Source organism: Epargyreus clarus, unplaced genomic scaffold (assembly GCF_041222505.1).
Source record: "Epargyreus clarus isolate Ecla_fem2 unplaced genomic scaffold, WU_Ecla_fem_2.2 ptg000012l, whole genome shotgun sequence".
Lineage (NCBI taxonomy): Eukaryota > Metazoa > Arthropoda > Insecta > Lepidoptera > Hesperiidae > Epargyreus > Epargyreus clarus.
Genome location: NW_027332220.1, coordinates 677,097 through 692,916, shown reverse-complemented (window position 1 = coordinate 692,916; position 15,820 = coordinate 677,097). Strand labels below are relative to the sequence as shown.

At 37.3% G+C, this 15,820-nt stretch overlaps 1 protein-coding gene across 1 annotated transcript; it reads left to right on the top strand.

The window, feature by feature from the left end:
• Positions 1-8,091: 8,091 nt before the first annotated feature.
• Positions 8,092-14,093, top strand: LOC140746518 (uncharacterized). Its single transcript, XM_073078671.1, has 2 exons — positions 8,092-8,261; positions 13,185-14,093. Exons 1-2 carry the CDS (start codon positions 8,232-8,234, stop codon positions 14,013-14,015), a joined length of 861 nt encoding a protein of 286 aa, XP_072934772.1. The 5' UTR covers positions 8,092-8,231; the 3' UTR covers positions 14,016-14,093.
• The last annotated feature ends 1,727 nt before the right edge of the window (positions 14,094-15,820 follow it).

The following is a 15,820-nucleotide window of genomic DNA, read 5'->3' as shown; positions in this document are numbered from 1 at the left end:
CATCTGTGGCCGACCTCAGGTAGGAATATCTAATCCTATCTGGGGTTGATTACAGATGTCCATGGGCGGCAGTAGCCACTTACCATCAGGTGGACTGCATGCTCGTCTGCTACTCTTATATTATAAAAAAAAAAAAAAAATTAATAAAAGAACAGTTACTTACGGTATAATTAATGAAGTTGTTTAAAAAAAATTTTTTAGGGGTTTTATCAACTCTAAATAAAAATCGTTATTTTATTAAGTATTTGTATACATTTTTGGTGGTTTTATCAGCTCTATACAGATATAACGCCAGGACAAACAGTGGGCACGAACGTTCATCGACCAGTATTAGCATACAGGTAAATTCTGCACACACACGTCACACACACCATACATTCACATTTATTCGCCCGCTAAGGACATTTGAGAGCTTTGGCTTTTATCTAACCTGTTTATTGATTTTATTTTTAAAACTTTATATTGAATTGAAGTTGCAAATGAGCAGTTTGCGTTTTTGTACGTGGTTACTCACACATGGATATGTGTAACCAGTCTCACATATTATAACAGAGATTCTACGTGAAACCGATCACAGATGTGTTTTGAAGGTGGTAGGACCCTTTGTGGTTGTCCCTGTACTTCCGGGATCAGAATAGGGCTACGGTATACCCTGCCTGTCGTAAGAGGCGACTAAAAGTGGGCTTCCGGGGTTGTGGGCGGCAAGAGTGGGAGCTCGAACTGTCCGGCCAGCGGTCCCGAGAAGGACGGCAGTATGTGTGGTCGCATACCGTCGTACGCACCAGACGTATGGCGAGCGTCAAGCTCACCTGGGCGGAGCCCTACGCGGCAACGCGCTAAGAGACTCCGGATGCGTTCCTTTGGAGATCCCGGAGCCCTCTACGTAGCGCCGAAGACGGCCAAGGGGGTTTTAGTGCGGTAAGAATCCCACATAACTCTGTGTCGCTCCAACGGCACCGGGTACCTTTTGAAGGTTTCCCCCTCTAACAACAGGGTACTGGCCCTATCAAACTATACTGGTATCATTTCTGTAATCAATCTTAAATAGGATTAATGACCTATATAAGATAGCCTATAAAAGCGTCGCTGGTGTTATAGGACTAGACAGTTTTGTCTAGTCCTTTGCCTAGGCGTTTGCCTTATGTAACCTCTGCCTTACTATTCTCTTTTATTAAATTAATAATACACCTTTTTAACACTGCTCGCACGAGCTATGCACGAGGCGTCCCAACGTAGTCTTTATGGGTTCAACGATGATAAGGACTCTAATGTTATATAGGATTTTTATGTCCATGGTCCACAGTGACTATTTACCATCAGATGGTAGAACCCTTTGTAGTTCGACTCCGGTGGCACCACCGCCACACCTATTTCTACCTAATAACAGCAGTGTTAGGCGCTGCTGTGTTCCGGTTTGAAGGGTGTGGTGAGGGAGACAGACTTTTCCGAGGCGTTCCAGCTTAGTCATCAGGGGTAGCGGCGCATCTGTGGCCGAGCTCAGGTAGGAATATCTAATCCTATCTGGGGTTGATTACACATGTCCATGGGCGGCAGTAGCCACTTACCATCAGGTGGACTGCTTGCTCGTCTGCTACTCTTACATTATATAAAAAAAAAGATGGACTACATGCTCATCGGCTGTAATTACTTCTTTATATATATTTTTCTTATGTGCGTGTGTATGTCACTGAACTCCTCCTAAACGACTGGACTGATTTTGATGAAATTTGTTGTGTGTGTTCAAGGGGACTTGAGAATGGTTTAGATTCACAATTTAGTCCGTGGGAAAATGTTTTTTAATTAATTTTTAATTCGTAAGTAGTTGTTGATTTTGGAATGTTTCACATTGGATTCTACAGACTTTGCTACCATCGCAGTTTCAAATATTCTATCTATTTTTCAAACCCGTAGGTGATAAGGGTTGTTCACCCTTAACATTTTTTTATTTCTATTGCAACACAACGTTTGCCGGGTCAGCTAGTCTATATTATAAATAAGGAGTGTATTCTTGCTGTTTCCATTATATTAAAAGGATAAATGTGAACAAAAAAACCGGTTTAAAAATATGATACCTTCATGGTCGTTAAAGGTTGATCCCACGAGTTGCTCCAAAATGCTTACCTCATCGTCTGCCCTTCTAAGTCACAAAAAGTCCTAATCGAAACCATTAAGTACATATTTAAGTACGCAAAGTTTACATACTATTCGTTTTTGGATTTTATGACCTTACGTGTATGTAGAGTCCGCGCCAAACTACTAGTTCACTCTGAATATAGAAACGAGTCGCGTCTAATAGCAAATTGTAGATTGGAAAGTGGTAGAACCCTTTGTAGTTCGACTCCGGCGGCACCACCGCCACACCTATTTCTACCTAATAACAGCACTTACCATCAGGTGGACTGCGTGCTCGTCTGCTACTCTTATATTATAAAAATAAAAAAATAAAAAAAAAACAGGAACGCGTCCGCTGCCCGCTCTCGCCCACGAGAACATAGCTGCGTTAGTGCCCGTTAGCCCTTACGGGGCACATTAACGTAGCTATGTCCTCGTGGGCTACGGAATAAATGCCAGTTGTGCGCAACAACTTCAGAGCGGACTACTATTTTGGCGCGGACTATACCTATTATAAAATTACAAATAGGTTTTAATGACTTTCGCACAAGTGTTGTGAGTAGTGACCGCCTCTAAAGTATGCCAAGAGATGGCGCTCTTAGAGCATTGATGATCAATAATAGAGAGTTTTGTAAACCACCAATAGATGTCGCTACTCGTCACATGTATCTAATATAAATCTTGACTTAAAACCTTTATCCTGAATTTTGAAAAGCAGGCTGTGATAGCTTATTAGTTAATAGTCGGCCTCTAATCAGGGGTCTGAAGTTCGAACCCAGGCACACACTTCTGACTTTGTAAAGTAGTATTAGAATTTAATTATTACTTACTTTAACGATGAAGGAAACATCAGGAATAAACCTACATAACTGAAAGTTGTTAAAAATAAAGTTCCTCTGTCAGTCTGAGAGGAAACCCACGTCCAGTAATAATAATAATAAAGTTAAGTAAGAGATAGACCCATGTTTTTTACAGAATACATATAATGGTGTCCGCTACAATAACAAATACTAAAAATAAAAATAGTTTGAAAATAAATGGAAGTCACCATGCAACAAACCGCTTTGAGAAATTGCCGTTTTACAAAATGTTTAAAACCCAATTTAAAGCGATATAATACAAATTCTAACCTGAAGATATTTCAAATTCTTATGTAAAAATCTCGCGCGTGCACGCTGGCGTTGCCGCGGGCGGGTCTCTCAACATTGTAGGTTGCAAGTTGAAGGTTGTTTGGCGACCTTAGTCGGTTCGTCGGCTGCGTAGTAAAAAGTATTACGTTGCTGTTAGATCAATAACTTTCGTAATCAAATGAATGAAGAAGTAATTGGCCTAGTTATGGTTCTCGACCAGTGATAGTGAGATGAGATGAGAGGCCTGAGGCTGACATTCCCGGGTTCAAATCCAAGGCACACATCTTGAAAAGTAAAACGCTTATTAATATTGCTTTAAGACCTGTTATTATTTAACGAGTAATAAAAAGATTATGCGATAGTTTATGCGAGATTAGAAAAGGTTCTCAAAAATGTATGAAGTATATCAATACTCATTGGCATGTCACTTATGTAGGAAAATACACCCAATGTCTCATACATTCTAACTTAGTCCTCGGGAGTAACGTTACCACACCTTGCAATCCCGAGCGCTAAAACAGCAACGCTTAAAATTGCTGGTATTGGGCAGAAAAAAGTGCTGCGGTGGTGCCACCGGAGCCGAACCACAAAAGTTTTTTTTTTATAATATAAGAGTAGCAGACGAGCATGCAGTCCACCTGATGGTAAGTGGCTACTGCCGCCCATGGACATCTGTAATCAACCCCAGATAGGATTAGATATTCTTACCTGAGGTCGGCCACAGATGCGCCGCTACCCCTGAGGACTAAGCTGGAACGCCTCGGAAAAGTCTGTCTCCCTTACCACACCCTTCGAACCGGAACACAGCAGTGCCTAACACTGCTGTTATTAGGTAGAAATAGGTGTGGCGGTGGTGCCGCCGGAGTCGAACCACAAAGGGTTCTACCTTCATTCTTAGTTTCTAACATATTCAAAAATGCGAGTGAGATAGCATGAGCATACTCTTCAATGAATCCAATTATATAGATGACGATAAAACTGCCACAATATAGGTATACTCTTGTGGTCGGACTAATTAATATTTTTGTTGACTTTCAATGTCGGCATTTCCTTAATTCTAAGAATAACAAGACTCAGAATCCACCGGCATTTAGTTTGAAGACAAGGATTTTACCTGCCCTTTGGAATTTTCCTTTGAAGTGTAGGTATTTTTATTCCTATGCCCTTCAACTATAAGGTGGGTGAAAGTTTCATTTTACTCATCGGTTATTGTACGAGTATTCATATTGAACTATATAAGTACTTTAAGGTACATGATACCAAGGTTGTTTCATTTTCAATATTAATTATCTTTTAATATGTGGCTAATTAAGCGAATGTCAATTGATTATGAAATAAAGGTTCAATGACCCCTCCAACCCATCTTTCATTACTACGACTGTCTTTAGTAGAGTCCTATAACCATGGTGACTGTGAAATCTGAACCTTCTTGGAGGTTTAAGGTCATCTATTCCAGATTATCCCTATTCAGGCTCCATGTCGGTAAAGTTGTAAAAGTTCAAATACAGCAATTTAGCACAATGAAAATCATTGATTTTAGTTATAGGTATAGGTTTTGAAAGTTGGGAAAACGAGTTACGTAAGACCGGGAAGGGTCTTTTTCTAGTGTGAAGTTTGGTCTTTTGGTGGTAGACTGGATTCCAGCTAACGACTAATATGAAGCGACTATCTTAGTGGCGACTTTAGAAGTGGCAAGCCATCAGATTACAGATGTCCATGGGCAGCAGTGAACACTTACCATAAGATGGACTGTATGTACATTTGCTAGCTCAATATTAATAAAATTAGTTGTTTATGTACCCATGGCGCCTACAGGTAATCCTAGCTTTGTCGTGAGGTAACTATTGGATCGTGGAATCGATTTACATTTCTGAGAAGTTGCAGCTTTTAATAATGTAAATGTGGTCGATATCCGCATGTCTTGTGCATTACTCGATCGATAGTTGCGACAAATGTAGGTGGGACCCGACCCATATTAATAAAGCTTATTGCAATATGTACATCGATATGTAGCATGGACATTCTAGAGATTTTATCTATATTTATAACTAGCTGACCCGGCACACTTTGTACCGCCTCAAATTCTATTTATCAAATATATTTCATATAAAATATAGCCTATGTTACTCGTAGATAATGTAGCTTTCGAATGGTGAAAGAATTTTTAAAATCGGTCCAGTAGTTTTTGTGCCTATTCATTACAATCAAACAAACAAACAAAGTTTTCCTCTATATAATATTAGTATAGAAAACAGTGTTTTAATTGATTTTGTTGTAGGTATCGGCTTGATTTGCCAAAAGCTGAATGTACATAGTAATTATAAATTATAACTAAAAATCCCTGAAATCTATTTCTGTAATACTAATCTTAAATTATTCAAATCGGTTTATTATCGTTCATTAAATTTTACCCCATAAAGGAGCATAGTAAAAAAATGTTTAACAAAAAAATACAACCGACTTCTATGTCATTACAAAGTAAAAAAATAATTAAAATAAATACCTGAATAATTGAAATAAGTACCTGAAGTCGGCGCTCAATATATTTCGTTGGATAACGGCGTAAACAGCGTGTCGAATATGATCGCGGAAACATACATGGTTGAATTGAGAAATCTCCTCCTTTTTTGAAGTCTGTTAAAAATACGATTTATACACTTTCTACACTCATGCCTCGACAAAAACACCCAGACCCAGAACAAAAATCTAAATTCATCATTATCTCACCTCTCATCATCATCTTTGGCTATCCGGGGATCAAACTCGGTACCAGACGTGTCAGACCGGTATAGTGGCAGCCCAGCCACGACGATCGCAATTGTCAGATATTCAAACATGCAAAAATTGTCATGAAGATTAAAACAGGGGAAAAAACATAAAGCATCAACACAAATAAACATTAGAACTTCTTGTAGCTAAATGCAATTGGTCAAACTCCTTTTTGCCATATTGCCATGACCAAGTTCTATTTGACTGTGTCTAATACTGCACGGTTGGTATCTGCCACCCATTGCTGCGTCGGTGGAAAAAGTGGCCGTCGCAGCTTAGTGGTGCGGGACGGCTGGATATGTCAGGTTATTATATAGTTCGCGCCAAACGTCTAGTCCGCTCTGGAGTTGTTGCGCGCAGGTTTAGTTAGCATATACTCCGTAACGTAAGGGCACACTAACCCAGGGGCCCGCGCTGCCTTTGGCTAATATCTACAATTTGCTATTTCGAAGACTAGCAGTTTGGCGCAGCAGTTTGGACTATACTAATAAAATCGTATTTATATATAAAATATAAAGTTTTTAAAGATTTTCCTCACAACGTTTTCCTTCATCGTTATAGCACGTGATAAATAATTTCTAAACCCCCCATAAATTAAAAAAAAAACAGCGTGCCTGGTTTCGAACCTTGGACCCCAATTGAGAGGGTGAGTTTTAAACTCTATACCACTGGCTTTCGGGTAGCTTTTTTTGTGTTACAAATGAATCGAAAAAAGTTGAGTTAAGTGTATTGGTTGGTATTTGTAATTGGTATGATTCAGTAAAAAGGCATTTTATATAAAAAAAGTAGAGCAACATTTTCCCAATGACTGACTCATGTCATATGGGATACCTATCATTCTAAGTAAATGACCTTCAACAACAATAACAATAGTGACACGGATCTAGACCTAAACCATGATTACTAACACTAGAGTCATTTCTCATGTTACTTGAACTAGTTTAGTCAACGATTCTGCTTGTAAGTGTAAAATATATGGTAAGTGGCTTTCAACGGTTTTCATCATACATGAAATTTCTTTAGCGGTTGTGCTATCTACAATATTGGAGATATCTCGTCTGCTACTCTTATATTATAAAAAAAAAAAAAAAAAAGCACCAGTGCACCTGATGGTGAATTTGGTGGTAAATGGTCACTGCTCATGGTCATCTTTTTTTTATAATATAAGAGTAGCAGACGAGCATGCAATCCACCTGATGGTAAGTGGCTACTGCCGCCCATGGACATCTGTAATCAACCCCAGATAGGATTAGATATTCCTACCTGAGGTCGGCCACAAATGCGCCGCTACCCCTGAGCTGGAACGCCTCGGAAAAGTATGTCTCCCTTATCACACTCTTAAAACCGGAACACAGCAGCGCCTACCACTGCTGTTATTAGGTAGAAATAGGTGTGGCGGTGGTGCCGCCGGAGTCGAACCACAAAGGGTTCTACCACCTTCAATCTATCACTATTTCTTCACTTTCACCATCTGTCACTATTTCTATATAGAACTAAAAAAATCCACGTCAATCCACGAAACGGAAGAACTGTTTCACGGTAGAATTGAGTGGCGGTTTTATCTCCCTAATGGATAGTTCCTGGCTCTACGGCAAGAGTAGCAACCCATTAATCAGTTTCAGAACTCCTGTTTTATATAGAGCACTGGTAGAGTCCTCTGTGGTTCGACTACGGCAGCACCAGCGCTACACCTATTTCTGCCAATTAACAGCAGCGTTAAGCGCTGCTGTGTTCTAGTTTGAAGGGTGACATACTTTTCCCAGGCATTCCAGCTTAGTTCTCAGGGGTAGCGGCGCATCTGAGGCCGACCTCAGGTATTCTTATCTGGGATTGTTGACAGATGTCCATGGGCGGCAGTAACCACTTACCATCAGGTGGATTGCATGCTCGTCTGCTACTTCAGTATTAAACACAACCTAGGTTAGGTGAGTTACATGGGTAGTTATAATTTACCGTCAAGTTGTCGACGATTTAAAACCTTCAAAGTGGAAAACACAGACCTTACATATTATTTGTATATATTGAAACCGGAGTGTAAAAGGCTCTGAGTTCAAAAGGTTTGAGTCACTATCACAAAAAGGCCAACAGAGCCTGTGTCGGCTTCCTACAATATGAAAACCTTTTAATTTACTTCGAGATAAAAACCCACAGTTTTTGTGGCAACTGACCATTGTTATTATTCAGTGTGGTCTCGAAGCTTGTGATGATCAGTTCAACAAAATGGTTAATTGGATTTTGTTCTTGTTAGCTGTGAGTGTTTTTTTTCAAATTTTTGTGTTTTTTTTGTTAGTGCGTTAAGAAATTGTATAGCGTTTAGTGTCAATTGTTTTTTTGGAAATGAAGTGAAAATCGCTGCTGTTATTGCGATGTAAGGCGTTCTAAATTAGTCCTGTGAAGTGTCAATGCATATTATTATTACTATTAGCAGTAGGTGCCAATGGGTTTTGTGTTACTACAAATCAGGTCTTAGAAATTCAGAAAGCGGTAATTTGGTGTAATTTCTTCTTGTCATTTGTGTTTTTGGGACCACAATAGACGAATAACTTCGCAGTAACACACTATTCCCTATCAATTGGATTGAATTCTTCAATTTTCTCCTAAATAAGGGGAAAAAAAGGAAAATTTATTGTTATAAAAATTGATTTTATAGCAACACACTAGGATATTTTCTGAGTCATTGGGATGCACACAACGATAAATATTCAGCCCTGAAACATAAATCTAAATTCATTCTTTTCATATTTGTCTGACCGGGGTTCGAACCCAGCACCCTCTACGTATCAGACCGGTCAATAATGTTAATAAGTGACATAATAGTCAATAAGTGATATAACAGTGTAAATGTGTACACATGAGTTGGCATAGAAACGCCACTATAGAAATGGTAAATAGAAAACTATTGTCATTTTGCTAGTGAATAACGTAACTACTATCGTTACGGTATTTCTTGACAACGTCTGTCAAATTAATGACTCATGGGACCGAATTTGTATGGCAATAGATCATAATGACATTCGCTAGCGATTTGATAGGTTTTTTACGTATCGAGTTACGTCACTACGGATTTTAGTTCTACGAGTAACCACCAGAGGCGCTGTACAATTTTTCATACATTTATTTTACGCAGTCGCTAGCGAGTAATACTTTTGTAAACTCATGGTAGTCCTACAGATCGTATATTCGCATAGAATTAAGACGTCCCCGTGAAAGTCGTGAAAAATGGATGTCGATTACGTCGACAGATGTGTTGCTATTCCTGAATACTAAGTTGGAACGCTTCGTGTAAATTTACTTTATCTTATACATTGTCACGTCTTCGTGCTTTGACTCCAGACTCCGTAGGCAATGTGTTTTAGTTGGAGTCATGGAATAAGTAGTGACATTTATAAGAAGCGCTGCTGTGTTCTGGTTTGAAGTGTGTGGTAAGGCGTTTCAGCTTAGTCCTCAGGAGTAGCGGCGCATCTGTGGCCGACCTCAGGTAGGAATATCTAATCCTATCTGGGGTTGATTACAGATGTCCATGGGCGGCAGTAGCCACATACCATCAGGTGGACTGCATGCTCGTCTGCTACTCCCATATTATAAAAAAAAACGATGAAAGTAAAAAACGACCTTACAGTCCATCTGATGTTTAGTGAGTCCTGCAGCCCATAAGAGTCTGTACACAAACTCCGTTTAAAACAGACGACCAGCATGGCGGGGCGGCCACCATACCGGTCTGACGCGCAAAGGGTCCCGGGTTCGATCCCCGGCCAGACAGATATCTAAATGATGAATTTAGATTTCTGTTTCTGGGTGTGGGTGTTTGTGTATTTGTCTATGTGTGTGCCATGGACACAGGGAATCCTAGTGTGACGCTGTGAGTGTAGAAAGCAATTATAGGTTTTATAGGTTTTTATAGGTTTAAAACAGTGGTCCTACCTGGATTTAATTTTGCATTATTTGCCACTTCTAAACACTAAGATGGTCTCCTCATATGTAAATCAGTCGGTATACAATCTTATAAACGAAAAACTACTTCAGGCTAAAATTACGTGTATTTGAACTCGTTGAACCATAGGTATTCTAAATATGCTTTAATTTTATAAATAAACATGTGTTGCTACCCCTAAGGACTAATTTAGAACGCCTAATATAAGCACATGTACAGTCAGCTCTAGAAGTAGATAAGCAAAAGAATATTTCAAAAAAATGTTTAACAAAAAATACAACTGACTTCTATGTCACTACAAAGTAAAAAATAATTCAAATAAATGTTGGTTTAGTACATATTTCTGTTGCTCTATATATTTCGTTGGATAACGATGTAAACTGCATGTCTAATATGAGCGCCGACTTCAGAAATATGTACTAAACCAATACATACATAAAAAAAGATACCGGCCGAATTGATAACCACCTCCTTTTTGAAGTCGGTTAAAAATACCTATATACACCCAGTGTTCATAAATAGCTAAACACCCCTAGCATTATAATTAGATGAACATCGTAAAGTAGCTGAACACTGTATAGCTAACGTCACTATTATGATATATTTTTTTATTTAGGAAACATACAATACAACATGACACTTAAAAATCGGTTATAATACTAGTTCACATATCAGTAAATTTCCACTAATATCTTATTCATTAAAATTATTGGTAAGAGACGACTATTAGAGCAGAACAGAGATATTTAGTGATAAAGTAATTTTTAGAAATAATTTAAGTAATCATATTAAAAACATAGATTAGTAAAGCTTACTCACTCCTAAAAAGAAAATGTACCCAGTTTTGAGAATTGAAATAGTTGCGTAAAAAAGTTTTGCCACGTCTAAAATGTCCCTAAAATATTTGAAATAATTATTTATTTATTACGTTACGCAGTATTAGTCATTTATTCGTAAATTTTCTGTAAAAATTTTTATTTGTCAAGAATTCAAAAAAAGAACTTACTAAAATAAGCCGTTTGTGCCTTCACTCAATTTCAAGGCGGCGAAGTATCTTTACTAATCTATGATTAAAACTAAGTAGAATTTGAAGGTGGTAGAACCCTTTGTGGTTCGACTCCGGCGGCACCACCGCCACACCTATTTCTACCTAATAACAGCACTGTTAAGCGCTGCTGTGTTCCGGTTTGAAGGGTGTGGTAAGGGAGACAGACTTTTCCGAGGCGTTCCAGCTTAGTCCTCAGGGGTAGCGGCGCATCTGTGGCTGACCTCAGGAATATCTATCCTATCTGGGGTTGATTACAGATGTCCATGGGCGGCAGTAGCCACTTACCATCAGGTGGACTGCATGCTCGTCTGCTACTCTTATATTATAAAAAAAATTGCTCGTTGCAAGGACCTGTCTTCTTAGTTTTATATTAAAACTAAGAAGACGATATATGTCACTGTTCAGCTACTTTGACACTGTAGTGTTGAAACTTTTGAAACCTTACGACGATTATCTAATTATGGTACAAGTTGTGTTCAACTTTACGAACTCTTGGGATTTTTGAAACCCTAATATGTTCATCGACTTTTGGAGTTGACTGTACATTTATAGAGCTAAATCTTAAAATAGATTTATCACTGAACGGTTCATTGGCGCCATAACCGTAGCCTTAACACCAAATAATTATTCATACAGAATTAGATTGTCTCATTACATTAGTAGTCGAGTCAATGCACAATATCTATACTAATATTATAAAGAGATAAAGTTAACTTTGATAATTAATTTGAAATAACTTTCATTGTTTGTTTGTAAGGGCTATTCTTCTGAATTACTGAACCGATCATGAAATTTCTTTCGCAATTAGAAAGCTAGACTATTCAGGAGTGCTATAGGCTATATTTTATTATGATTGAAGAATATATTCAGAGAAAAATAATGGCAAATGTATATCAAGTCAGCGGAAATTGGGTAAGATGTTTTACCGGCGTGCGCTGACTAAACGGTTCGGTATAGACGAACATAATATGCGTCATAAATGTTGTTCTCTATTAGTCCACGGTACTGTATAGCTAGCTTTTATATTTGAATCATTACAAAGTATTTCTTATTGAAAGAAAGAAAGAAGTTTTATGTGAAATTTTCAGTTATACCTATACATGTCAGGTTATGTTTTAAACATGAGAAAAGCCGCGGGTGCTGCTAGTATACATTATTTTGCTAGAATTTTATTAATTTTCTCATTAAAAGACAATTACACATAAATAATATCCATTTCTACGCTTTTACGACGCTTGTACACTTAAAGGGTCCAAAGGGTGGAAACGGGACCCTATTAATAAGCCTCCGTTCCATCTGTCTGTCATAGCGTTTTATTTCTTTAACTGTAGACACTTGATTTTTTACAGAATGTCAACTGATATTACCATGGTCGTTATAATAATAAATACTAAAAATAAAATAGTTAAAATTGAAAGAGCGTCCACCTGATGGTACACACACACTTAAATCCTTACTTATTTTCGTATCGGGAGCTCAAAGCTCAACATGATACAAGCTTTCATTCTGTTAGATGAAAAACGTTATGAACCTGTGGAATTTTCCATGAAAATACGCTCGCTTTGTCAACAAAGGAATTTTTCAAGGAACTTTTTATTAAAGAAATTATCGCTGCAACAAAGTTTTCTTAAGTTCCCCACCGGGATAATTCAAAGTCATGATTGTAATATAAGCTTTAAGTATAACGTTAGTCTGTGAAGTTAGCATTTTTAAAATGAGAAAAGTGTTATATGTACAGATATGTTTTAAGTTTCCTTTTTTATATAAACAAGTAAATATTTATGGCTCCAGCGCGTTTTATGAATCACTCTAAACACACTGAGCACTACTTAGCAAAGTTAGTACGCATTTGTGCCCGAACTTACTCGTACGAGTATATAGGGGTTAATCTTATTTGGGATTGATTATAGATTTCCAGGCAGGCTCAGACTCACGTTCCATGAACTTGATTGCATGTTCGTTTCCTATTTTAATATTATAAAATAGATAATTATAAATTGCATGCACTGAAAGACTAGGATAAAAATAGCAAATAAAAAGTTTACTATTTATGTATTCACATTTCAAAAAATAATTGTCAAGGATATCATCTAACAGTTCTATACAAACTAAAAGAATAGCATCACGTAGTATGATTGCAACAGAAAAAAGTATTTGAAAATAATAATTTTAAATACCGTTTTTTTCATTACAGTTACTCCTGTCTACATTCGCAACATCACTGCAAGAAGAAGCGACTACTCCAGACTATGACTACGATGATGATTACTACGATGATCCTGAACCAGTCAACAATTTGAACCAAAAAGAACATACTACCATCAGCCCGAAAATTTTGAAGAAGACTAAAAAAGAAGTAACAACGAATATACCAAAAATCAAAGTTAAACGTGATAGAGAAGAACTTACTACAGAAAAACAATTCGCTAAGTATGAAGTGACGGAATTAGTTATAGATATACCAGATACAAACACAAGACGACCGATATTAACTAATTTCACAGTTACTAGACCTTTAAATTTTGCTGGAGTACCTACAAACAAAGTAAATGCTAGCACAAACTTCAAAGATGAAGGAGATGAAGTGATAAATAGTATTTTTGCACCTGATCTACCTAAAGTTGATGATAATAAGCCAGACAGTAATGCTAGAGGTCGTGGTATAAAATTTGACGAAAGAGATGACAAGGAAACTTTTTTAGATGATTTCAACTCAAAAAGTTTTTTCGATGACGATTCCGATGAAGATGATGACTTCTTTGATTTCGGTTTTGAAGATGAACCGAAAACTAAAAGCTTTAGAGATTATTTCCATAATATTAAGAAAGATATATCCAGTGGTTTTGACAGTGTGATAAACCAACATAAAGACATAGATCATTCGTTACACAAATTTGCAAACCCTCTATCATTTTTAAGTAAATTGCACAAAAAAGGTTCAGAATTAGCTAAGAAAATACACAATGCGGTATCAAGACACAAAGTGCAGGATGATTTTGAAGACAGTTTTGAGGATGACTGTTAGATATAAAATGTTAATTTTTAATTTTAAGTAGTTAAGGATTGTTTGATAACGTTTTTAATAAAACTTTTGTATTGTTGAGCATAATGAATTTGTACTGAAAACCCTTTTCCGATTTTTATTATTAAAAAAATACACATAAATACACACACATAAACAAATACCTGTGTCTGTAATATTGTAGATATAAAATCTTCATTGATAGATAGACTCAAGGTCAAATACCTAAATGATAACTAAATTTAATCAGCATCGATTATTCTATTATTTATTATGAACACACATTGTCCACTTTAGTATGTGACACAAGCATGAAGTCGATAGATGCGTTACTCCTTTTATTGTCTCTATAAGAACAGATCAGATATGAGAACTTCCAAATTAAAAGCCAGCTGCACTCGACATTTTGAAGACATGTACACTACGAAGTCCTAACTATTCACCGCCGTTCGTGATAATCTATGGCGAATCGGCGAAAAATATTAAGTATCTGTAATCTATTTCATATGGAAACGAGTTTTACCTAAGGCTGATCACAGATGTGTTACTCTTGAGAACATTTTTTAAAATTTTGTTTTATTACATCCTTAAAATTAGGATGTACTAGCCGTCGTGAAGTGTTGCCCCTACAAAAAAGTTAAAACGCCTTATACTTGTTTCACTGCAATCTTTAAGGAACAAAACAGCACGTACTGTTGCTATGACGTAGAAGTAGGCGTTTAGTCTTAAAGTGATGTCATTGTGTCAAGAAAGTGGTCACTGCCGCTCGTGGACATTTGCAACCAACTTCATAAAGACTGAGGATTATATCTGAAGTACACAGCAACACTATACAGGAAACATGAAAAAACATTTTTAAATAAGTTTACCAGTAAAATTGGATCGTTCGTATGTCACATATAATAAAGGTCGCGAAGCCCTCATCCCAAATTAATAGGGTCACGGTCAGAACGTTCTGGAAAACTCAATTTTCAGATCTCGTTATTTTGAACAGATTTTAATATCTAGTGGAAAACATTTATTTTTTATAATAAAGGAGTGGCAGACGAGCATGCAGTTCACCTAATAGTATGTGGCTACTGTGGTTCCACCGCCAAAATTATTTCTAGCTGAAAACAGCAGTGTTAAGCGCTAAAGTATTCCGCTTTGAAGGGTGTGGTAAGGGAAGCATACTTATCCGAAGCGTTCTAAATTAGTCCTAAAGGGTAGCAACGCACTTGTGGTCGACATCAGGAATCTAATCTTATTTGGGGTTGTTTAAAGATGTCTATGGACGGCAGTAACCACTGTTGCCTGATGGTAAGTGGTTCACTTACCATTAGGTGGACTCCAAGCACGTTTGCTGTATTATAAACAGACGGGCAGACGGACCGACAGCGGGTTAGTAATAGAGTTCCCTCTTTACTCTTCAGGTACGGAACCCTAAAAATAATTATAATACAACAATAGATACGTGCTTTCCTTTCAAGGTTTTCTGCCAATAGACAATGCAGGATGCTGTTATGTTCAGATAATATTATCGTAAGTAACTTATGAGCTTCCGCTAAGTAGAAAACAATATGTTCTTATATAACGTTTGTATGGAGTGTTGAACGGAAATATATTCGATTTCTAATAGTCCGCATATATTTATAGCAGTGTATAGGTATCGCCTTCCAAATTTATTTAAAACAAATTGTATCGATGTGATAGTTTGGGCGCTATGAAGGTAGAAGCGTTTGTGGTTCAACTTCAAAGGTACCATCGCAGTCCGCAAAACTTATTGTGTTTAATATCACCAGAGTTCAGCGCTGCATTACTCTGGTTTG